A 15,533-nucleotide genomic window follows, 5' to 3' on the forward strand; every position below is an offset into this window, starting at 1 on the left:
CATATTCTTTAATTAACAGAAAATAGCTTTGGAAGTTGGCGGGTCAAATATTCCTTGGGCAGAAAGAGTGCCAACTACAATTGATGAAACTCCCACTAAAGTGTTATGTTTGACAGAGGTAATTCTGGTTTCTGCTGCATGCATAATTTATCCATTGGTTTGATATACTTTCAGTTCTATATCCCCCCTTTCCCTCTATATTTCCTGCTTATCAAACAATTCCATTTTATTGACCTTTAATTGTCTTTGCCCTCTGGTTAAAGGCTGTTACTTCTGATCAGTTGAGGGATGATGAGGAATATGAAGAAATATTGGAAGACATGCGGGATGAGTGCCGCAAATTTGGTATGCATATGTAGTATGATGTATTCCATCACTTAAATTTAAGCTGTGTATATATTGAGTTATTGCATTAAATTGTATCTGATTCGGTGGGTGAGCTGGATACATAATAGGGTGCTTCTATATCTTGTGCATACACTTAACCTTGAAACTATTTGAAACTCAGTACTTTCCAGTAATTCTATAATAAATGGCCCTTTTCTGTTCGGCTCATTATCATTATTGGACATTTGGACCACTGCTGCTGACTACATGACTATTAAAATCTTTTTATTTTCTGTGAGATTAGACACGTTGTTATGAATGTCCACTACCTCGTGTGCTTCTGATTGATATGTTTTCTGCTATTTATATTTGGTTGACCTTTATAGGAGCTTTGGTGAATGTTGTTATTCCGCGGCCGAATCCTGGCGGAGAGCTGCCTCCGGGTATTGGAAAGGTATGCAGTTCACTAGTGATGCATTTGAGTTTGAGTTATCGTTTTCCGCAAATTGGCAGCATGTAAGGTGTATAGCTCTGCTTCATGAAGTTCTGTGATGCATTAGTTACTTAATACAATGTACCTCAAACAACAATGGTTCCAAATTTCAATCAATTATAGAGGGTTAGGAACTAGGAATAATTAAAATTCAGGGTAGTTGTTTGAAAGTGCTAATGGTTTGCCCTGCAGGTGTTCTTGGAATACTCTGATAACGCTGGTTGTTCCGCCGCAAAAAATGCTCTACATGGTAGGAAATTTGGTGGCAATGTTGTGACTGCCGTTTATTATTCTGAAGAGAAGTATCACGGTATGGACTATGGAGTATGATGTAAAAGATAGATAGTTATGTAGCCACAGTGATTAATGTCTGTCTGTAAAGTAGATCTGTTTTCCTTAGAGGAACTCAACGTGTACTCTTTTAAACTGAATCTGTCAAATATAATCGATTATAGTACTTGTCATTATAATGCATAGATTCAAACTGTTGTTATCAGCGTGTAAAATTGGAGGAAAAAAACCTCTATTTTTAATTTTTTATTATTACAATCTTGAGGAACGATTTGATTCAGCATTGTTTCATTTGGAAGTAAATTTTTAATTAATATCAGTTTTTTTTATTTTAAATTCTATTAAATTTTAAATTTAAAAATTAAAGTTAAAAAATAATTTTATGATAAAAAAATTAGTTAATATTAACTAATTAAAAAATATTTTTTTATACTTATATTTTAAGAAATTTGTTTTCAATTTAGTCGGTGGTGTGTACTTCATTTCCTTCTTTATGAATATGTTGTTGTTCAAAAGTCATTTTCTTCAAAAGAGGTTGTTACTGTGTTCGTATATGAGATATTAAAGAAAAGAAAATGCTTTTATAGACGAATAAAATATGAATACCAAGATAATTAACAAAGAAAGCTATGATTTAAGATTATAAGGAGAAATTTTGTTAGTTTCTATGATAATTACTAGGTGAAAATTTACTAGTAATTATTTTTATGTGAAGTTAATAGTTAAAAATTATTAAATAATTTAACAAATTTAATTAAATTATAATTTTTTTGGTGACTAATTAAATTATAATTTAATAACTTTAATTATCAACTTTATATAAAAATAAAAGTATGTAAAATGGAAAAAACTCAGGTAAAATTAATTTTATGTGAAGTTAATAAATGAGAGTCGATAAATAATTTGAATTTTTATCTAATGACTCTCAATTATCAATTTTACGTAAAATTAACTCTACCTGAATTTCCACCATACAAAATTTTATCCAAAAACGCGTGTGCCAACAAATTCAACGGTTGCTTCTGACACTGAAACAGTGAAAAAGACATACTTTTAAGTAAAATAAAAAATCATTACCTTCAAAGTGCAACAGTAATCCATAATTAGGTAATTAATTGTGGACCGTCGTTGTTGGTTCTAACTTGTAACATATAAAATGTGCAGATGCGGCAAGAAACGCGGATGAGAGAACACGCTTTTGTAATTTGCTGAGTCAGATCAGTGTCATATCAAACAGATAAGGTTTTATTTTTATTTAAGGGTCCCACACACTATTCTTTTCTTTATTCCGTTTCTTCTGCAATTGCAGTTTCAAGTTTCAACCTTCCATAATAATCACATTCACATCACGTGTCCATGACTCGATTCTGATGCTGTATCCGATCCAACCATTACTATTTTCCACCTATTATTTCTCTATTAATAATACTTTAGATCAAGGCTGTAATAACTCGCATCTGAACTATTTTAGCTGAATTTTTTTATCTCGTAAGTATTATTATTGTTATAAAAGATACTACTAATTATATATTCTGGTAAGGAAAGAAGATAAGAAAAGTTGCACGTCATAACTACTATAACAAATATAATATAACACTTTTCATGTTCATTTCGTTGGATATAACTGCCACGTAGATGCAATCTTTCAAACCCCGTAAATTTAGTGCTTCACATTATCATGTTTGTATCTATATATACCTAACCATTGTTACTTTTTCTTCATATCACTATCCGTTTTCCAAGGCTATCTATCACAATCTCAATCTCATTCTCCATCTGCACCAATCTGCATTGCTGCTTTTGGTACTTTTTAGTTTTTAGTGTTTACATTTGTTCATTTTCTTGATTATATTTTGTATGTTTTTATTGTTCTAATTAAGTCTCATAGGTTTTCTTGTTCTTAATTTCTCTGCAGCTAATTTCTATATACACACTTATTCAAGAAATTAAAGAGAAAAAATGTTGGGAATTTTCAAGGAGAAGTTGGTGAATGCACCAAAGGAGCTTAATAGCCCTGCTTCTTTGAATTCATCAAACAATAAGCCTAAGCTTTCTTATGAAATCCTTCACAATTTCATGTCCAACAATTCCTCCAATGCTTTCTGCATGAACTTTGGAAATGATGCTTTACTAGCTTATTCCCCTCTAAACCAGCCCTCCATTCATCAAAGGTATGTCTCAAAAAAAGAAGAGAAATTACTACCTTTAAAAAATTCATGGCAAGACATAATGATTTAGGATGTGTACGTTTGTTTCAACTTATGTTGCATTGTGACAGGTTGTTTAGTGGTGTGGACAACATATACTGTGTGTTCTTGGGGAGCCTGCACAACCTTAGCATGCTGAACAAGCAATATGGGCTATCAAAGGGAACCAATGAGGCAATGTTCATCATTGAAGCCTATAGGACCCTCCGTGATAGAGGTCCATACCCTGCTGATCAAGTCCTCAAGGAACTTGAGGGCAGTTTTGGATTTGTCATCTATGACAACAAGGATGGAACTGTTTTTGTTGCTTCTGTGAGTTTTCATGTTCCTTTAATTTCTGAGCCCTCTAAAATATAAAGTGGAAATGTGTGATTTTGATAATGTAGTGGTGGTACTAATTTGCTGACACATGTTGTTTTGTGTTTGAATATATAGGGTTCTAATGGCCAGATTGGACTCTATTGGGGTATTGCAGCTGATGGATCAGTAGTTGTTTCTGAGGACTTGGAACTTATCAAAGCAAGCTGTGCTAAATCTTTTGCTCCCTTCCCAACTGGTATGCAAATTTAGCTAGAATGCAAAATCACTTGTATGTTGTTGTCACTAGTTATATTTAGATACATTAATATTTAAAAAAATGATGATAACAGATAAAAGAACAACCCAAGAACATGTTGCACTTCAAATATTAAGCAGAAGTTCGCAAATATGAAACATATATAATACAATGTATTGATTACTTGGTATGTTGAAATTGCAGGGTGCATGTTTCACAGTGAGCATGGTCTGTTAAGCTTTGAGCATCCTACAAAGAAGATGAAAGCAATGCCTAGGATTGACAGTGAGGGGGTCATGTGTGGAGCCAACTTCAATGTTGACTCCCAATCAAGGAACCCAATGATGCCACGTGTTGGAAGTGAAGCTAATTGGGCCACTTGGGGCTAAACCAAATTCACTAAATTTGATCAAACATAACCCAAGCCTTTTTCTTTATTTTTTCTTTTGGCTGAGAGCAACTTATTGTAATGGGGGGATCACTTGATTTTAACCCTTTTATTTGTGTACTTTTCTTGTTTGGTTCATCTATGTACATATTCCTGCTTCCTTCAGGATTGAATATGAATAACATTAGGTTCTACTTTTGCAGTTTGAAGGGTGTATATATATGAATAAACAGTTAAAAAAAATGCATTCAAAACTACCTAACAGTAATGATCAACATCAAAGCTTTTAAAAATTGACATCCTAAATTGCCACAAATATATGTAAAGAGAAGTTATTTTGTAACGGCCAAACTCATTTTGCAATATAGCAATTCATCAAAGATGGGACAAAATTAAAGTATAAAAAAATTATAGCAAATTTGCATGTAATCAGAAGTTCAACTCCATTTCTTCAATAATTTTTCCTTGAATGACATCAGATATTGCCATATTGGTAACTCAACTCAAACTTTTAAATGTTACCAAAAATAAAAATTTCCTTAAAAGAGCTATTATTTATTTACCCTGAAGAAACAACTATCTCCATGATTTGACTTGAATGACTACAGAATAATTGGATCTGGAACCAAAAAACGAATACATGACTGAGAAATGAACCTGTAATAAATATACAACTTCTCTAATATACAATTCCAGTCAGCATTCCATCTACATCTAGTTAGCCATAAATATATGCAATGCTTCTTCACTTTAGAGAAACTTGTGTGTTAACAAACTTTAAATGAAGCCGGCTATACAACTCGGACCCACGTTCCGCCGCATATTGGGCACCCATGAGTCCAGCGGCTGATCCACCAGATTTCCCGGTCATTTTGACTAGGAGGGTTGGTTGAACCCGGCGACGTGAAAGCGCAGGTCTGCCGCAGACATCTTATGCACTGCAACATACAAGCAAAATGAAAAATTGGGTAATATCAACATGAAATGTTTGAATCATACTCTTAACAAGAATTTAATGGTGAAAAATATGTTACATGTACAAGTGGACAGAAAACAATATAAACAAAGAGACAAGATCTATTTCCGAACCTTGTACCAGACCCCTTCTAGCCCAGTCTTCCATAATGCAGTAACGACGTCTCTTCGTGATCCCATTATACCAAGATATCCTCCCAGACCAACAGAAGAATTCAACCCAAAAGCTGCTTCTCGTTCAGACATCCTGCGCTTACGAGGCCATATGGCATGGGCTCCATGGTAGACATCACAATTTTCCAATGAGCTCAAATCACGTGGACTTGAACTAACAAGTTTATTTGCAGGACCCACATCATTTGGATCAGACGAAAGTCCACCAAACATATTTCGTCTATGCCACTCCTCTGCTGGAGGGTGGAGTTCTAGCTCGCGTAGTAGAAGACCGGCAGCATCAGTACCTCGAGGACGGGGCATGTTCTGCATAGTTCAATTTTAAATTGGTTTTGGGGTGGATCAAATTCACAAGTTTGTCTAAGAATAGACTTCAAATTTTAATGCACCCGAAAGAAATTAAAAAGAACATGTATATTATCTTTTCATGACCGACACAAACTTGACACACTACTTAATCACTAAATCAGTCATAGGAAATAACATCACCATAATGTTCACGAAATACTAATTATATCTAGTTTAATTTGTCTTCAAGTACTGACTCTTGAATGAGCAAACACAAAGTTACCTGCATGTGTGGGCCAAGGGATGCTTCGACAACTTCTGGCAGTACAGTGTAGTTCCCATCAATATAATGCAGCCGAACCTGAATGTTGCTGCTTCCCACCTGAGAAACTGGTAACGGGTGTTGCAGCCCAGAAGTTCGCCGACAGAGATCCATAAGAATGAGAAAAAGAACTTTGACCTGCATCAACAGTGCAGTGAGACCTTTAGTAAGATTAACACTATCCTTAAGCAATATTAAGAATTACTGTGACTTCCAAAACAGATTTATACCTCCTCAAACGTATATCCTTGACCAGCATTTCCAGTACCAACTCTTGACCGCCCAGAAGTTGGTTCTTCAGTTCCTTTTGCCCCAGGCACAACCTGACCAGTTCGATTTGTCTGACCATCATCAGACTTAACTACAGTTGACACTGGTTTTGCAACCTCATCCACGTTGCCTGGAGCAGAAGCATTAGGTTGAGGTTTCTGTGCATTTGCATCAGCAGTTCTATGCGCACCACCAGCATAGCGGGGGAGTTGTGCTCGTCGGAAGAAAAAACAGAAGAGCAAAAGTTGGCATAATCTATGAAGGAAGTGACAGTCCCCGATAAGCCTAACTGCAGGTGTTCCAGGAAAAGTTCCTGTGTTAACACTAATGGGCATAAATGACGGAGGACCAGTGATTGGAGGGTTAGGAGTTGGGTTGGACACACCATCAGCTGGGTTACTAATCTTGGCAATAGCACCTTGTACCCAAGCTTGCATCTGTGGGGTTCCACTAGAACTGGTAGTCCCATTTTGTGCTCCTGAAAAACAAGGCCTTTTCTTCATCAAGCCGATGATTAAGAAGAATTTGATAATTAAAGAAATTCAAGGGCTACGACACTGATAATTTTGTGACAAGTAATACAAATTAGCACCAAATATTTTGCCTCTATATATGGTCTACATATTAATGTAAGATCAATGGACACTAACCTTGACTAGGTGCAGGAGTTGCAGAACTTTGGGCAGCAGGACTAGGAACAATATTTCGGTTACTAGCAGTCCCTGCAGTCACAGCATGAGTTGCTAATGTACGACAGAAACTTGCATAACGCCGCAACCGGGTGATAAAATGTGAAGCCAGATCAAGCACAGAATCGACATAGGCCTGCATAATATTGAAATGATTACAAGTATACATTCAAAAAGTTTAGCAGCTTTACAGAAATGTTATCCCATCGAAAATTAGGATGAAATCAAAATGTGTAATAATATATGATCACATTTAGTAAGTAGGTGTAAAGAAAGAAGACCTGAATACTTGGCATTAGTGCTGGTTCAACAGATACAGCTTGGGCATCAATTCTCGATAGTGTATCACTAGATACTTGCCAAGGATCAGGCACTAAAACTGAAGGATCTATTAAAGCAGACTCAATTCCCTTACCAAGCATATCCAACAACAACCTAGCTTGCATATCCAGAACCATTGCCCTGACCTCTTGAGCATTTGCTCCTTCAAGTAGCCTACACTTTATCCTATCTAGACTCTGTAATAATTACACAAAACCAAGTTAGTTTATCCAATAAAGCAATAACAAAGCCACTTATAAATGCCAATCCGAAAACATGCAAAGCGAATGGAAAGAATTGACAAAAACATACAGGACAATACTGCTGTCTGTGCTGAGCAGAAGGAAGAGAATGGAAATCTGCATCCAAGACTGCAATAATGCTGTTTAGCGAAACTGGAAAAAAAAAGGTATCAATAGAATGTTATAGAGATGCTTTAAACCAGAATGCCTATATGAAAAAAAATGTAAACTGAATGATTCCTTTTCAATTCAAATTTCTGGTACAAACATCAAGGAAACTGAAAAATAGTAGTAGGACTTTCATAATTTGTATCTCCTTACCAATACCATCTTCAGCCGCACTCTGTGTACAGCCCACAGCATCCCACCAATCAACTCCAACCAAAAGGCTCCACCAAAACCTGCTAATCCTAACAGACGTTAGCACAATAACCTAAAACATCCATACAGGAAGTAAATCACAAGTTTTGGTAAATTTATGGGAAAATCAAGACAGTCTATGCTGCATATTTAAGAAATCACCTTTCAGCAATTGCACGCTCCCATGTTGAAGAGTTGGCCTTTACTTGACTAGTTGGGATAGCAGGAGGAAGAACCCGGATTATTTTCAATACTGTTTGATCCTTGCATGTGTCATGCCAAACAGAAGCTAAACAGCAACTCGTTGAAGAAAACGCAGGAGCAGCAATTGCAGATCCTACAGTAATCTGATAGTTGTCTACAGGTGCAAAATTTGGACCAGAAAATATGTGGACTCCACCCCGAAGAAAAGCAATGGCAATTTCACCACCATGAGCAGCATAAACAACACGGGCAAGTGTCCTAACATCACTTGGAAGATCAAAAGGATCAAAAGTTACGCCTTTAAAACTAGATTCGGATACCTTTTGCACATTAGTTTTCATTCCAACTGCATGTGTTCGATGATTCTTGAAGTCATTTGTTGGGGGAATGCTCAGGTCCACTTTGGACTGCCAAACAGTTTGCATAGGAGGCTGTCCACCCATACTGGAAGTAGGGTTTCCAAATATTGGATGGAGGACAACATGTTGTAAAGATGATTCCCAGCGTTGCACTCTCCACCCTGTAACTGATGGCCCCTCATCTGGATCATAAGGGGACATGTACTGTCCTATAAATATAAGTCATGTACTACTTCAGTACTTCTATAGCAATTTCTGAGCTCAATAATAAGTGCACAAGAAATCTCTGGCATAAAATTCACACAAACATGGAACGTGGCCAGTAATTGTCATGAAACCTAGAGATGCAGATCAGGCTAGAAATGTATATAAGGGTTCTTCCTGTAAGTTACTTTTGTTGATTTTGGCCAGAGCGTCAACTTACTCATGGAGAATAGTGTGTGTGTGGAAGCACCAGTATTAGGAGGCCAGGAGGGGGAATAAAAGATAGCTTGTTACTTGAATCAGTTCCATTAGTATCACTAATATCATTTGATATTAATTTAAGAGAGAAAATTCAATGGGGATGCAAATTTTGTTTAGAGAATAATTTAATGAATCTATTAGAATGAATAAATAGCAAAAAATATCAACTCAGAATCAGGTCCATACCCTCAATTATCACAACAGCTATCACGGAGCCACCTCGAGTTGGATCAAAGGCTACTGCTGTTACACCAGAGCCCCATGTCGTGGCTGCAGAAGATTGCGCTGCAGCTTCAGGACTCACATATGCTGAAAAATTCGAAACTGGGGAGCAGTGAAGTGGTATAGAATCCCCAATATTTTGGTCTGTTAGCTTTTTCCCTCGCTTTTCTTCAGATATCAGATAATCTTGCCAACTAAACAAATAGGCAGCTAAAGGGGCAAATCCGCTCCAGTTTGGTGGACTAAGAGGTGGGGCACAGTTATTGATACTTGTCTTCGGAGTTGCTTGGAAACCATTTCCAGGACCAGGCATAACCTCCCAAACAACAACGGTGGATGGATTCACAATTGGCACACCTGCGACATGCATGGCACCACTGTCCGTGATGATAGCATCAGCATCCATAATGCCACTGGGTCCACAACCCAGTAGCCCTTTACTAGTGCAAAACCATCTAGCTGGTGCTGCATTCTGGCAATGAGGCCACTGTGACCAGTGAAGTTGAACCGAGCCTGATGAGAACACAGAACACACACAAAGAAAATTGGGCCATCTAGCTGAAATCAAAATAGCTCTTAAGTGTCAGATATACAAAAATGACGTATTTGAGCTCATTACTAATTAGAAACAAATGAACATGTAAAATGAAAGATTAAGAGAATAACTGAAAGAATTCATAAAACTAGGCATGAAAAGAATTGACCTGAGGTTTGAGACTGTTGTGAAAGAAACTTTTCCTCAAATATTGACTTCGAATTGGCAGCACCGCTAGACTTAGATGAAAGCCACCTATACTGATTTTTACAGAAAAGTAATTAATTTATATTTAAATTTAACGAAAATTAAACTGCACACACATACATGCTTGCTAAAGTGCAAACTTTACGCTAGTGCAATGACTTTATGGTTGAATTATGGATAATGGAATTTTCACTAATACCTCAAAACCTTTCTCTTCAATTTTTCTTGACAGATACAAACTCCCAATCAGAGTTTTGGAAGAATTAAAAAAAATTACCTATCTGCCTTTAGTAAAATTATTTCTAAAATGCTTTTTATGTAAAAATTTTTTAGAGAAAATCTTCTTTAGAATCTTCCTCTCATTCCTTACATATCTACATAAGATTTAAGGCCATCAAAAGTGTAACTGAAATGTTTATAAGAATTCTTGAAAAATAATGCAGGGAAACTATAAACAGTGAAAACGTAAGTTGCATACCAGAGACACCCCTGATAGCCACTTTGTAACAACTGCAATATCTTGTCGCCACTCATGCTCAAGCTGCCAGTAGCTAGTATCACGTACAAGATTAGCTGGCCCCTGAAAGGACAAAGAAAACAGTAACAATCAATCAAACAAGCAAAGCATGTATTAGGAATGGAAAAGCAAGAGAAGCTGAAACATAGGCCGAAAAAAAGTATCATCCCACCAGCAGACACAAGTATCAAGTCAATTAATTAAATTAGCCTCCTAGGACTAATCTATAACATATAGTCAAATCTCCTTTTCATCCAAAGATTTTGATAATCTGCTCAATCATACAGGAAGCTGAATAGAAAATGTTAACGAAATCTATGGTCATAGGAAAACTCATGGCAGAGAACTTCTAACTATATTATTATACTAAAACTACTAAGTTGTGCTATAAATTTTTATTGCAGTACCCACTTATGTAACCCTCACTTACTTGAGATGGTTGAGTCCAAATAGTTACCCTCCCATGAAAATTAGCTATCAATAATGCACGGGGACAAGAAGTAGGGGACCACTCAATAAACTGTACAGAATCACGAGGAGAATCTGCGGAATGTATACAGTGTAACTGATCAAATTCTCATAGACATATAGATGAAAAGATAGAAAGAAAACAAAGCAGTTCAATTGAAAAGGGAAAAGTCCTAACTCTACTACTGCGTGGCTAATTATTCGGATTTGGTTGTGTGAAGAATAAAAAGGTCAAACAAAGACCTGGCATAGGAAAAGTAGAACTCCTCTGGTAAAAGGAAGTAATGAAATTAAAATACCTGCTAGGACATCGAATACTGCACATTCAGTAGGCCTCTCTGGGATCACAATATGTATAGGGATCCAAAATGGTGGATTTGCAGTTGAGCTATGAAAACAAAAGACCAGAAAAAGCAAGAGACATTACAGAAGATTATCAGTTATCCAAAGTTCCAAACTAATAGACATGTTGGCAACAGAACATTTAGTACATAATCAAAGATAAGGCGAGAAACACAGGCACTGGATAACAAGTGTACACTAACCTGGGAATTCTAGCACATGTTTCAGAGGCACAAGCTATAGCATTCAGTTTTCCACACCAGGAAACTGCACTGCGAAAAAGACACGCAATCAATAAGTTCTTTCACATACAGTTCTGAAATAAACACAACTAAATTCGCTCTACACAAGGTCCTTAGGAGATCAAAAGCATAATCTCAGTTTCACACCAACAGAATCATAGACTGCAAAATCAGTCTACAGTCTACACTACATAAGCATCAAATCACGAAGTTCTTATAATTTAAAATCAAAAGATGTCATAATACAAAACCTCGGAATCCTTTAACAATATAACTTGCAGCTTGCCTGAAACTTCTAAAAGCAACAAAAATCTTCATCACAGAAAATTTTCACAGCAAATTACTTAATACTTACACACTTATCCAGTATCACTATCATCTCTACTTGAGCTCCCTTCTTTATTTATTTACCTTTTTTTCAAGGATTATTTGAAAAGGGAAGAAAGAAAAACATACTCAAATCTTAATCTTACTAGAGATATGGTGATCCCAGTTAAATGGCACAAAAAAACAAGGGAAAAGAATGAGAAAATCAAATTACAAACAGTTCAACATCAACAAGGCAAATTCAACGAGTACCAGGAAATAAATGCAGGGAACTGAGATAGAATCTAGCAGTGCATATGCATATATACCTGAAATTGCGGCAAACTTCAGGGACACTCATCTTGTGGAGCAAATGGGACTTTGGTTGCTTAAGCCTAATGCAAAAAACTGTAGCAGGGGTGGTGGTGACTGGGTCTTCCTCCATTGGATTCTCCACAGGTGGCTGCTTCTGTTCACCACTCAATTCCACTGCTTCATTCTTCTCTTGAGCCTCAGCCACAGCCTCCGGCTCCTCGTCCTCCACGACCTCCACCACTGGGCCCTTTGTCCCACCAACTTGATTCATACCACAAAAGGAAAAGGGGCCCAAACAAAAAAGCTTTGATTTTTATACACACGAAAGAGAAAGTTGCAATGCGGTAAAGTGGTGCAAACTGCAAAGTCGCAATTGAAGGTGACAGATATCACTATTGTAGAGAAAGCGAGAAAGGAGAGATTAGTGGGGTTCGTGTCAATTTTTTCTTTATTGATTCAAAAGTTGAAACTTTGATGTGATTTCTTTTGAGGGTTAGGTTTTTATTTTCGTTTCATGTGGTGGTAGGCAAAGCAGGTGTGAATGTTATTCCAAGCTTGGTGTTATTGGGAGGAAGCTTCTTTTTCAATTAAAGAAGATTCAATGTATTTTGAGGTTTTCAAAGTTTTGGGTTTTGAATAATCGAAGGGAATTGGAATTGGAATTGGAATTTGAATTTGGAATGGATGGCATGCAAGGAATTAATGGAGTTTTTGTTTGACAGTTGCAGGAATGAAGAATGCAATGAAGATTGAAGAAGCAAGTATGACTATGAATCTATGAGGTGGTGTCAATGTCACTGTAACTCTCTTATTCAAAAGCTTCTTTCTAACGTTGCGTTTTGTCTCTCTCACTCTGCCCCACCTAACTAGTGCACTTCTTTGTACCACGTTTTTTTATTATTTTTTATTTGAAACACGAGATATTTATATTTTTATCATTTTATGTAAAAAATATTACTTTCATTTTAACTGCAATTTTTAAATCTTGCTAAAATTTCTGTAATTATGATCATCATAGAATTCACATTACATATATTATTGAAATATTGTAATAATACCTAAAAAGTATAAATATTTCAGATTTTAAATTTTAAATACATATGCAGATAATTATTTTTTGAGTGAATACCACATCCGACCCCTAACAATTATCTCGAAAGGACAACAAGGTAAAAAAAAAACACTCAATTCGGTTCCTGATATTTTTTTTTACTGATTAGTCCCTGTGCCAAAAAAACAACATTGACTTTTTTTTTGCATATGGGTCTCGTTATTCTTTCGAAGTAATTATCAAAAGTCGAATTGGATTTTTTTTCAAGGGCCTCGTTGTCTTTCGAGGTAATTGTCAGAGACTATTTTGATTTTTCTCTTATTTTTTTCATCCTAAAATGAGTTTGGTTGGTAAAAATAACATAAAAGTATATGATAAATTCAAAGATTAATTCTAAAAGGATCTTTTAAAAAAATGAAAAAAGTATTGTATATTTTATATTATGGTTTAGCTAATATATATATCTTAAAGATACATGTTAAAATTTTAGTTAATAATATTTTTATAGAAAATACAAAATTTAGTTTTCTAATGTATCTAGTCTTATACATTTATCAAAAGAATAAATTACTATTTGTACCCATAAAAGATACAGACGCTGACAAATGTACTCATATAAGAATAAAACGACAATTGTAACTACGGAAGGAAGATGACTTCTGTGTGCCCCCAGACGTTGTGTGTGCCCCCACACATAAGCCATCTTTCATGGTATGGTACATTTGTCAGCGTTTAAATCTTTCATGGGTACAAATGATAATTTATTCTTTATCAAAATATAAAATTTAACCATTTTTATTAGTAATAACCTTAACATATTTCCCAAGAAATTAAGGCAATTTTTTTGTTAAATGTAGTTTCACATGAAACTACAAAGTCAAGAGAAGTCTTAATCATTTGATATTTAGAAATGGCATTAACGCAATAGTCGTATTTTGCCAAATCAAGAAGAAGCCGAACCTATTGACTTTGAAGTTTGAACATCATCACTTGCTGATCAAATCAAACGACCAAAAAAAATTTGAAAGAATAATATAACAACTGAGGATATTTATTCAGCTTGGGTTTATGACTGTAGCCAGTAAATCTTATAGTCCAAGGTAGAACATAAAGAGTTGAATGGTTATATTCTAAGTTCATTGTTGAAAGTTGAAACTTGGCGTTTTCTGAAAATGTTGATGGTTTTAATGCAAACATACCGAGGATGATACAAATTCTCTACGCCATATCTACTAGAATTTATTATTGATAATGTAAGTTCATAAATATGTATATGACTGTATGTATATATTCCCTTTCAAATAATAAAAACTTTCTTGTAAATATGACCTTCTATAGTTTTATATATTTACAAAAATTTTGTTCAAACTTATTATGTCAAAGAAGTAAAGTCCACCGTTTAAAAAAAAAATTATGATTCTTTTGAAACGTAGACACACAAAATACTAAACCAATAAATAGTTAACCATGGTATGGTAATTTTTATTATTCTAAAAATAAAATAATACATAAAAATATATGAAAAATCAAATATAATTTAATGTAATATTGATTTAAATATATGCATACAAAAAAAATTTAAAGAATGATAAAGCTGAATATTGAATCCAAATATATAAATTAAAAATATATTATTTTAATCAAATTGAACAAACTTGTTTCTTTTTAAGATAAAACTACTTACAAAAGCTTTGAAGAGCCGTGGCCCCATCGTCCTAACAAAGCTCCGCGAATAATAACAATGTTGATGTGTTTGTAATTTGCAATTGAAAGTAATAAATCCAAACAAACTAATAGTATTTTTTGTAATCTTTATAATTTGCACTCGATTTCAATGTGTAAAAGAACGCCACTATAGTATTTTCTTAGCAGATTTTGGCGTATATTTGTTCATTATTTAATATTTATCACTACATCAGAATTTTAGAACATTTTTTAGCTCTCCGTTATTTCCTAGTGACGATATAGCAATATCCAATTAGAAAAGGGTTTTTGAACAACGTTGGATTTTTACTATATTAACGAAGGATTAGAATGTAAAATTTATTGAGAAAGCAAGAGTTGTGCGAAATGGAATAATTAAATTTGGACACTACTAAACAGTTATTTATGATTCGTTTTTTAATGTTATTTTGCTTAAATTTTCAACTGGTATTAAGGAATCTCTTTTCTTAAAATTTGAGCTTTATCTCAACAAATAAATTATCCACTAATTAAAAATATAAAAATATTTTTATTTTAAAAAATATCACACATCTAAATTTCTCTAATTAAAAAATTTTAAAAATAAAAAAATATTTTTATATTTTAATTAATAAAAAATTTATATACTTTTAAATTAAAAAATTAAAAACCTATTTATTATTAAATTTTATGTAATTTGTTTCTTTTTACTTT

At 34.6% G+C, this 15,533-nt stretch overlaps 3 protein-coding genes across 9 annotated transcripts in view; 2 read left to right on the top strand and 1 right to left on the bottom strand.

Moving 5' to 3' along the window:
• LOC107623141 (splicing factor U2af large subunit B) overlaps window positions 1–1,391 on the top strand; it is a 7,765-nt gene extending 6,374 nt beyond the window's left edge. For all 3 annotated transcript variants that reach the window (XM_016325300.2, XM_016325299.2, XM_021113068.1), the window contains 4 exons: window positions 20–118; window positions 264–345; window positions 714–781; window positions 1,013–1,391. In XM_016325300.2, coding sequence (XP_016180786.1) covers window positions 20–118; window positions 264–345; window positions 714–781; window positions 1,013–1,150 — 387 coding nt within the window. In that variant the 3' untranslated portion in view covers window positions 1,151–1,391. The remainder of the gene's footprint in view (window positions 1–19; window positions 119–263; window positions 346–713; window positions 782–1,012) is intronic.
• Window positions 2,646–4,467, top strand: LOC107623790 (stem-specific protein TSJT1). The gene is made up of 5 exons (XM_016326164.2): window positions 2,646–2,914; window positions 3,027–3,282; window positions 3,390–3,630; window positions 3,754–3,874; window positions 4,079–4,467. Exons 2-5 carry the CDS (start codon window positions 3,071–3,073, stop codon window positions 4,261–4,263), a joined length of 759 nt encoding a protein of 252 aa, XP_016181650.1. The 5' UTR covers window positions 2,646–2,914; window positions 3,027–3,070; the 3' UTR covers window positions 4,264–4,467.
• On the bottom strand, window positions 4,236–12,890 carry LOC107623277 (mediator of RNA polymerase II transcription subunit 16). Of its 5 annotated transcripts, XM_021113765.1 has the most exons (17): window positions 12,402–12,890; window positions 12,100–12,357; window positions 11,426–11,494; window positions 11,180–11,268; window positions 10,843–10,955; window positions 10,374–10,475; window positions 9,858–9,948; window positions 9,118–9,711; window positions 8,066–8,675; window positions 7,865–7,944; window positions 7,614–7,696; window positions 7,262–7,498; window positions 6,942–7,116; window positions 6,252–6,769; window positions 5,983–6,159; window positions 5,352–5,717; window positions 4,236–5,200 (listed from the first exon to the last, which is right to left on the bottom strand). In XM_021113765.1, exons 2-17 carry the CDS (start codon window positions 12,354–12,356, stop codon window positions 5,054–5,056), a joined length of 3,708 nt encoding a protein of 1,235 aa, XP_020969424.1. In that variant the 5' UTR covers window position 12,357; window positions 12,402–12,890; the 3' UTR covers window positions 4,236–5,053. The 5 variants fall into 5 exon arrangements, with proteins under 5 accessions (XP_020969424.1, XP_016180961.1, XP_016180962.1 ...); XM_016325475.2 differs by having other exon boundaries at window positions 7,614–7,672; window positions 12,100–12,890; XM_016325476.2 differs by lacking the exon at window positions 12,402–12,890 and having other exon boundaries at window positions 11,184–11,268; window positions 11,426–11,489; window positions 12,100–12,210.

This window comes from Arachis ipaensis, chromosome B10 (assembly GCF_000816755.2).
Source record: "Arachis ipaensis cultivar K30076 chromosome B10, Araip1.1, whole genome shotgun sequence".
NCBI classification, from domain to species: Eukaryota; Viridiplantae; Streptophyta; class Magnoliopsida; order Fabales; family Fabaceae; genus Arachis; species Arachis ipaensis.

Excerpts from the sequence above, each read along its gene's own strand:
- LOC107623790 (XM_016326164.2), top strand. The coding sequence starts at position 3,071 with ATGTTGGGAATTTTCAAGGAGAAGTTGGTGAATGCACCAAAGGAGCTT. Across the intron at positions 3,631-3,753 it reads GAACTGTTTTTGTTGCTTCT|GGTTCTAATGGCCAGATTGG; the intron begins GTGAGTTTTCAT and ends TTGAATATATAG. Across the intron at positions 3,875-4,078 it reads TTTTGCTCCCTTCCCAACTG|GGTGCATGTTTCACAGTGAG; the intron begins GTATGCAAATTT and ends TTGAAATTGCAG.
- LOC107623277 (XM_021113765.1), bottom strand. The coding sequence starts at position 12,356 with ATGAATCAAGTTGGTGGGACAAAGGGCCCAGTGGTGGAGGTCGTGGAG. Across the intron at positions 10,476-10,842 it reads TTTGGACTCAACCATCTCAA|GGGCCAGCTAATCTTGTACG; the intron begins GTAAGTGAGGGT and ends TTGTCCTTTCAG. Across the intron at positions 5,718-5,982 it reads CCCTTGGCCCACACATGCAG|AACATGCCCCGTCCTCGAGG; the intron begins GTAACTTTGTGT and ends TGAACTATGCAG.